This window comes from Myxine glutinosa, chromosome 13, assembly GCF_964187855.1.
Source record: "Myxine glutinosa chromosome 13, kmMyxGlut1.1, whole genome shotgun sequence".
Taxonomy (NCBI): Eukaryota; Metazoa; Chordata; class Myxini; order Myxiniformes; family Myxinidae; genus Myxine; species Myxine glutinosa.
In genome coordinates this window covers 12,335,376-12,344,666 of record NC_136273.1, presented here as the reverse complement: position 1 = coordinate 12,344,666, position 9,291 = coordinate 12,335,376, and the positions used below count along the sequence as shown (strand labels likewise).

General features: G+C 41.0%; 1 protein-coding gene across 2 annotated transcripts in view; it reads right to left on the bottom strand.

The window, feature by feature from the left end:
• Positions 1-7,204: 7,204 nt before the first annotated feature.
• ASS1 (argininosuccinate synthase 1) overlaps positions 7,205-9,291 on the bottom strand; it is a 288,173-nt gene continuing 286,086 nt past the window's right edge. The window contains exons 13-14 of one of the 2 annotated variants that reach the window (XM_068133811.2): positions 7,674-7,739; positions 7,205-7,502 (exon numbers count right to left, since the gene is read on the bottom strand). In XM_068133811.2, the coding sequence (XP_067989912.1) occupies positions 7,457-7,502; positions 7,674-7,739 (112 nt within the window). In that variant the 3' untranslated portion in view covers positions 7,205-7,456. The remainder of the gene's footprint in view (positions 7,503-7,673; positions 7,740-9,291) is intronic. The other variant, XM_078767097.1, reaches the window with a different exon arrangement.

Genomic DNA, 9,291 nt, shown 5'->3' with positions numbered 1-9,291 from the left:
CTTTCCTCCTGACAAGGTGGAAAAGTTTCTGTCAACCCCCGACTCTGATTCTGCAACTGGACCTGACGGCATCAGCCCACGGGTCCTAAAATCCTGTTCTTCCGCTCTTTCACTCCCTCTCTCTGTTCTCTTCACCCTCTCTTTTGCTCAAGGTCATCTGCCATCTGCTTGGAAATCAGCCAACATCACCGCTTTGCACAAAAATGTGCAAAAACAGATCCTAGCATCTACAGACCAATCAGCCTTCTCCAAATTATCAGCAAAGTCATGAAATCCATCATTGCTTCAGATATGAAATCTTTCCTCTTCTCCAAAGGCTTGATCTCTGATCATCAATTTGGTTTCAGACCTGGTCACTCTACTCTGGACATGCTGCTTCTGCTTTCTCAACAATGGATGTAGGTCCTCAATGCCAAACAGGAAATTAGAGCTGTCTCCCTTGACATATCACGTGCCTTCGATACGGTCTGGCACCCCACTCTGCTCACCAAACTCTCCTCCTTTGGTATCCATGGAAATCTCCACGCATGGCTGGTGGACTTCCTCTCTCGTCGTAGTCAACGTGTGGCCCTGAATAGGTTTCTCTCATCTCCTCTTCCTGTTCAGGCTGGAGTTCCCCAAGGCAGTGGTCTGGGCCCTGTGCTTTTTCTGGTCTTCATCAATGATCTCTCTGACTCTCTTGAAAATCCTCTCTATCTCTTTGCTGATGACTCTACTCTCTGTCGCTTCATTCCTCATCCCTCAGATCGGTAGTCTGCAGCCTCCTCACTCTCTGCAGACCTGGACAAAATCACAGACTGGGCAAACAAGTGGAACATGTCTTTCAATCCTGACAAATCTCACACTCTTACGATGTCTCTCCGAAAAGACCGACTGGACAACCCTCCCATCCACTTTCTGAATAATCCTCTCCAAGAAGTTCTGTCACTCAAGCTTTTGGGTCTCACTATCTGCCATCATCTTTCCTGGGAAAACCACATTTCAAATCTGACCTCCGAAGCCAGTCGCCGATTGGGCATCCTCCGTCGTGCGAAGTCCTTCCTTGGCACACCTGAGCTCCTCACCACATACAAGGCTTTCATCCGCAGCTCAATGGAATACTGCTCTCCCCTCTGGGCTGGTGCTCCTGCCTCGCACCTAGCTCGTCTTCACGCTGTTGAAACCAAAGCATTCAGAATCATTGGAATCTCCCGCGATGAAGCTAACTCCAAGGGCCTTTCACTCACTCACCGCAGGCAGGTTGGTGGTCTTTCCACCAACCTCCCATTTCCCCTCTCCTCAGTGAAAGACACATGAAAGCCCATTTGGAGTTTGCAAAAAAAGCAACTAAAGGACTCTCAGACTGTGAGAAACAAGATTCTGTGGTCTGATGAAACCAAGATTGAACTGTTTGGCTTCCGTCTGGCCACTCTGCCAAAAAGCCCAGATCGGTGGAGTGTTTAGTGATGGTTGTCCTTCTGGAAGGTTCTCCCATCTCCACACGGGATCTCTGGAGCTCAGCCAGAGTGACCATCGGGTTCTTGGTCACCTCTCTTACCAAGGCCCTTCTCCCCCGATTGCTCAGTTTGGCCGGGCGGCCAGCTCTAGGAAGTGCCCTGGTTGTTCCAAACTTCTTCCATTTAAGAATTATGGAGGTCACTGTGCTCTTGGGAACATTCAATGCAGCAGAATTTTTTTTGTAGGCTTCCCCAGATCTGTGCCTCGACACAATCCTGTCTCTGAGCTCTGCAGGCAGTTCCTTCGACCTCATGGCTTGGTTTTTGCTCTGATATGCATTGTCAGCTGTGAGACCTTATATAGACAGGTGTGTGCCTTTCCAAATCATGTCCAATCAATTGAATTTACCACAGGTGGACTCCAATCAAGGTGTAGAAACATCTCAAAGATGATCAAGAGAAATGAGAGGCACCTGAGCTAAATTTCAAGTGTCACAGCAAAGGGTATGAAAATGTGATATTTCCGTTTTTTGCTTTTTAATAAATCTGCAAAACTTTCTAAAATCCTGTTTTCTCTTTGTCATTATGGGGTATTGAGTGTAGATTGATGAGGGAAAAAAATGAATTTAAACGATTTCAGCAGAAGGCTGCAACAACAAAATGTGAAAAAAGTGAAGGGGTCTGAATACTTTCTGAATGCACTGTTTGTGCTGAAGGGTTCTTTTTTTTATTTTTTTTTCAACCTAAATCTTCAACCTAAATTTCTTATAAAAATGCAATATCACAAACACTACAAATAAATTTGTGCAAAATAATTGTTTTTACAATGATTGGTGTAAATCATGACAACACAGCAACTCAGGTACAGTCATTATCCTCAGGTGAAACAAGTGTGTTCCTCTGTAATGACGCGTGGCGAGGCGAGACAGTATATTGATAATCACGATTGGGCAATAATTGTGGTTTAGATTTACTCTCGCGATAATTATAATCCATATTTGTTATCACGATAATTATAATCCATATTTGTTATCGCGATAATTATAATCCATATTTACTCACTATAATTATAATCCATATTTGTTATCATGATAATTATAATCCATATTTGTTATCGCGATAATTATAATCCATATTTGTTATCACGATAATTATAATCCATATTTGTTATCGCGATTATTATAATCCATATTTGTTATCGCGATTATTATAATCCATATTTACTCTCGCGATAATTATAATCTATATTTGTTATCGTGATAATTATAATCCATATTTGTTATCGCGATAATTTATAATCCATATTTGTTATCGCGATAATTATAATCCATATTTGTTATCGCGATAATTATAATCCATATTTGTTGTCGTGATAATTATAATCCATATTTGTTATCGCGATAGGTGCTGCACAGGCGGTAGAACGCACCTTCAACTCGGATATTGACGATGTATTGACTGCGTTGAGCGGTTTGTGTGTTTCGCTTCTCTCAAGAGATACATCCGTTTTAAATGCAGGTCTATAAAAGAAAGCAGGTGATATAATTTGGAATGTGTATTCTCCAAGACGTAATTTAAATGGGAAATCATCAAATCAATGAACATTAACACAAACAAACCAATTAATGCCGATGTCGACATCGCCGATCCGTTTGAGGCAACGTCTTGTTAAAGATCGTAAGGTAAGGTGAGGTGTGTGGAGTTTTGGCTTTGAGGACAAGGACAAGCAGGTAATCTCGTTCGTCTCTCACCTTCGCGATGGGCCGAACGAGCGGCAAACATGGCGACGTTGTTTCATTTTGCATATCTCGAAGTTCAGTTCAACATCAGTGCTGTTGCTTTTTAACGGCCACCATTAACCCACCTTGTGGGGTCGGCTGGTGGGGAAGCTTGGCCCAAGTCTTTCACGATCTGGCCTGGCCAGGCCTGACATTCGCCGAGTTAGGTCAGGAATTTGTAATTTGGCCATCGTGCCGGTGATATTCGCCTACCTTTGCGAAGGACACCAAGGGATCTTTAACGTCCACCAACCCATGCTGCCAGACGGGATTCCCTGTTTAACGTCCATCCGAGGGACGGCACACACATTGATGAAGCACCCTGCCTGTGAAACACCGAACAGACAGTTTATAGCTCGGGTCGGGATTCAAACCCAGACTGGACAGCTTGGAGGCGAGGGGGTGTACCTCTCGGCCATCCTGTCAGCAAATGGTGTGTTCCGTTAGCAAGCAGCTTGCCAAGCCAAACGTTCCGCATCAACCGCTTTGCAAACTGCTCGTCCAGTCGTCGGCAAATGGAGTAAAGAGATTTCGGCCAAGCTAAATAAAGTTTGACTTTATAAACAAATTGCAACATAATTATGAAATAAAGTGTACGAACACAGGTAACGTTATAGGTATTCAGTTTGATTTTATGTGGATTGTTATTGTATGTCACATGGTTCTCAAGGCACCAATTGCATTATTAGCCCCCTTTGGACTTAGTTTGAAACAGGGCTTATGGATTTGGTCTCGTGCTTCCATGTGTCTGCAACCATATCTAGGAGATTTATGGACTGATTTCGTTTATACTTGGCACACAGACAATACATGATGCTATGCATATGCACATCGCGATGCGATCAACGGTGGCCGACTGGCGGCCATTTTGGTTCTAAAATCCCCGATGTTGAACAGGTCCTCAACCATTTCTCAGATATGCATTTGCCCATGTTCAAACCTGGCACACAGATAATGAATGACGGCTTACATATGCACGTCATTTTTATCGACATCAGATCCAAGATGGCCGACGCAGCCATTTTGTTACTTAAACGTGTCTCCAACAATTTATAGGACATGCATGGTCAAATTTTCTTCAAACCTGGCACAAATACGATACATGAGTTTTTGTGATTGTTAATCACGAATTGATAAAATCGAGGGGAGAGTCTCAAAGCACACAATGTCGGGAGCACAGTCTTTTCTTCCTCGGGCTCTGACGTGGTGCTCTGGCGGTTGGCTACGGGCGCGACTCCGTGCCATTTTTTGCGTTTCCCACGCGGTGGTTCAAGGCGACGACCAGCAAGCCTTACCAGCCATTTGGGGACACAAAGCTGAGTGTCGGCCGATTACCAAAACATTATTTATTTTCTTTCATTTATCTATTCCCCTTGTTTGTATACGAGTCTGAGTGGAGATGTCTCAATTAGGAATTTTAGTTTTTACCTCGCCTTACATTGTTATTTGCATTTATTTTCATTCAATCATTATTTGTTGAATTTTACTTTCTTGTCCTGTTTCGTTTCTTTGTTCTGTGGGTTCGGATAACCCCTGCATGCGTTTCCAATCAGGTAAGACTTCGAACCTTACCGCGCGTGTCACTACCGCCAAGTTGGGTATACGCCTCGGAGTAAAGCTCGTTTCGGTTATTTGTCTGAGGCTGGGCTTTATGGGCCATGGACAGGACTATATATATATATATATATATATATATATATATATATATATATATATATATATATATATACATATATATATATATATACATACATACATACATATATATATATATATATATATATATATATATATATACAGTGGTACCTCGGCTTACGAGTGCCCCAACGTACGAGTTTTTCGGGATACGAGCCGTCGCTCGGGCGGTTTGTTGCTTTGGGATACGAGCCGAGATCCGATGTACGAGCTCAAAAAATTTATTTTTTTGAATTTTCCGGTTGTGGCTTCCGGTTCCGGTCACGAGGTTATCTTGCCGTGAAAGCATCTCTGCTTGGATATAAAACACGCAATCGTCGAAATACATGAGCGAGGAATCTCCTTGCTCCAGCCGGTGACGTCATCGGCGGGGATCCCCGCCTCCAGAGTGGCTGGTCACGTGACCGCCAAAGCGTGTCGCGCGTGCGGGTATAATGAGCTACACCTGTGGATCACGTGACCACGGAAGCACGCCTCGCTTGAGAGGCATGGCTTTCGGTTTGCGTTTTGCTTTATAAGGCGCGATAAATGGGCTTTTGAGTGTTAGCGGTTCATGGCGTTGACGGTTCATGGCGGTTCATGGCGGTTGACGGTTCATGACGGTTCATGACGGTTCATGGCGTTGACGGTCAAAAACCCATTACATCAATTTTACCAGGCACTGTACAGTAAGTACAGTGGACACCAAATGCACGGTGGAAGGCTAGAAGTAGAAGATCGTCCAAGACAAGTGAGAATAAGCCATACTTTGGAGGAGATGACGTCATTCGCTGGTCCGATAACCAAAGATGTGGTATAAAAAACCAGGTGAGCTAACAATGCAGCAATGAAGGAATTCGGCCAAGGCACCGGCACACAACGACCTACCTACATCGAAAGACTCAATGCCAATGGTGACAGAAGCCAAGACGGCCGGCTTAAACACCGCCGAAAGACCACGGTGTACCAACTTACGATGCAGAACATCTTGCACTTAATATGATGACAACAGGTGCCATCCTCTGACGTACCATTACAGGTACAGGTACAGTACACGTGAGCACAGAGCAAAAGTTCACTGAAACCGAGATTAAGAAAAAAGAAAAAACACCTCGTGGTCCGTGCTCGATATCCGAGTTTCAATCTTTTCAAACACATGATGCTCTCGGTCACGGTATCTCCTGCGAGCTGCTTCTCCTTCAACCACACAAACAACAACTTCTCCATATCTTCATGGATAGAGGTCCGGAGCTTTGAAATAATCGTAACGCCCTTGGCTGGCGTTATAGCCTTTATGGACTCCTTCTGCTTCAAAATCGTACATATCGTAGAAGGAGTACGATCGTACTGCCTCGCCAAGTCGACAACACGCACACCTCACCTGGCATGCTCTTCTCCTCTGCTTAATAAAACCAGTTTATTTCTTTACATTCTCTTGTATTATGTACAGTATATACGAGGTCGTGCTTGTTTATACATTATTTGTTATTTATAAAGTACATTTTTGTTATTTAAAAGCACCTAACAAAAAAAATTGGTGTTTTTTTTTTGAGGCTGGAACGGATTAATAGCATTTCAATGCATTTGAATGGGAAAATTTGCTTTGACTTACGAGCGATTTGGCTTACGAGCTCCGTCACGGAACGGATTAAACTCGTAAGCCGAGGTACCACTGTATATATATATATATATATATATATATATATATATATATATATATATATATATATATATATACATACATACACACTTTTTGTGGAATTATTTACTACTAGCCGAAACCCGTGGAACATCCACGGAAGGGAGGATGTGGTGTATGGATAGAGTGTACCATTATGGATGGCATAGGGGATTTGCTTGTCCGAGTAAGAGTTAGGAAGAAAGATGAGAATGAAGAGTGCATATATGAACAACGATCGCCGACACCGGCACAAATGCATGCTCTGGATTGTCCACTCAGTGGACGGCTTGCTTTTGCCTTCGCCTGTCCAATCAGCGGACGGCTTGCTTCGCCTTCGCCCAGCAGACGCCAATACGATGGCGTCATAAGATGGCATCGTAAGATGGCGTCGTATCGGCAGTTAATCGGATGCTTTTGGGCCCCAACGTCGGCTAATTCAGATTTTTCGAGTATGGCTGTAGGTGATAAACAAAGAGCACGGTTCGTAGATCGTAAATCCATTAGTGCGGTGGGCATCGGGTCACTGGGTGCGGCGTAACAGGGATAACAAAGTCGAGTCCTTACGCTATTATTATATAGTTTACATTGTTTATAAAAGTGGAAACCTGCTTCAACAACTCTCAGTATCAAATCAGTACACTTCTCAAGACATTTAATTTGTATCTTTTTGAGACAGTGAGACCACAACATATTTTGATATATGATTTATTTATTGGTGCAAGCTGTTTAATTGAATGTCATGAAAACACAGATAACTGTAGATTATCACAATGGATAACGAATCGTGAAAGTCCATTTTGTCATAAGTCAGCAATTGTGGCCTTCATTTTCGTTTTGCCTTTGTGTGCAGTTTAACCTTGCAGAGCTTCCGCCTGAATGAGAATCCATCATTCCTCTCCGTTTCTCTCACAAAGTCGGGAGTATTCCTTCAACCTGCGGAACAAATTTCGTTTTTTCTTAGCGGATGCATCATCAATTGTGTAAAAAGACTGCTTCGTTGTCGGACTGAAGTTTGCACATGTGTGTTGGGATTGCATTTAGCATATTCATCTTATAAAGCAAAACATGTGTTGCATGTAACAAATCCACTTGCCTCACACTCACCTGACTGCGTTAATTCGAATGAATCCAGAGGCATCAATTGGGTCGTAATCACCAGGCAGGTCCATACTACAACAACAGGGAGAACAGATCATTGTCTATTATTCATTTCTGGAATAAATAAATAAAAATGGAGGGCTACTTTTTGGTTTGCTGCTTTACAACATTTGTGGCACTAAAACATGCATGTGAGCAAGATTGCAGCATGAATGCAACATCGTTGACAAGTGTGGCTGAAACTGAAGTCCATATAATTTAGCAATGATGATCTAAGCCATCGGCACATAACTAAAACCATAGCAGAACTTCTCAAACAGAATAATCAACACTCCCCCCATTGAGATACACCCAGAAACAGCTGAGCATACTTCAGACGTCATTGCAGCACAAATGCTTCTGCGAGAGAATTCCTACATGTCAATAAAATCGAGTGTATGGAAGGACAGGGAAATTGATGAAATCATCAAAACAAAAAAATGGCAATGAGACTGAAGGAGGGAAAATGAACTGGAGAAGAGACGCAATTGCTTCGACTAAACGACACTAAAATTGAGATGTGCTTGTATCAGCCTGTTGAAGTGGCAGACCTAAGCATCTTCGCCATTACAAACATGTTAGGTCTTTACAAGCTGGTCCCTCGGCCAATTGAGAGAGAGTCACTGTGGGTCAAAGTGTTCCAACCGTGGTGCTTCAAGTTTGTTTCTTCCAACATTGTCTGTTCAGCCGGAAGTATATGCAGTATAAGTAATCAATTAAAGACAACTCATAGTTTAATGTCTCCACCTCTACATTTCAATCTACTGTATATCTATATCTAAATCTATATCTCGAATATATATCTCTAATCTCTATCTCTAATTTATATTTCTAATCTATTTCTCTAATCTCTATTTATAATCTATATGTCTAATCTATATCTCTAATCTCTATTTCTAATCTATATCTCTCATGTCTATTTATAATCTGTATGTCTAATCTATATCTCTAATCTTTATCTCTAATTTATATTTCTAATCTATTTCTCTAATCTCTATTTATAATCTATATGTCTAATCTATATCTCTAATCTCTATTTCTAATCTATATCTCTCATGTCTATTTATAATCTGTATGTCTAATCTATATCTCTAATCTTTATCTCTAATTTATATTTCTAATCTATTTCTCTAATCTCTATTTATAATCTATATGTCTAATCTATATCTCTAATCTCTATTTATAATCTATATGTCTAATCTATATCTCTAATCTCTATTTATAATCTATATGTCTAATCTATATCTCTAATCTCTATTTCTAATCTATATCTCTAATCTTTATCTCTAATTTATATTTCTAATCTATTTCTCTAATCTCTATTTATAATCTATATGTCTAATCTATATCTCTAATCTCTATTTATAATCTATATGTCTAATCTATATCTCTAATCTCTATTTCTAATCTATATCTCTAATCTTTACCTCTAATTTATATTTCTAATCTATTTCTCTAATCTCTATTTATAATCTATATGTCTAATCTATTTCTCTAATCTCTATTTATAATCTATATGTCTAATCTATATCTCTAATCTCTATTTCTAATCTATATCTCTAATCTTTATCTCTAATTTATATTT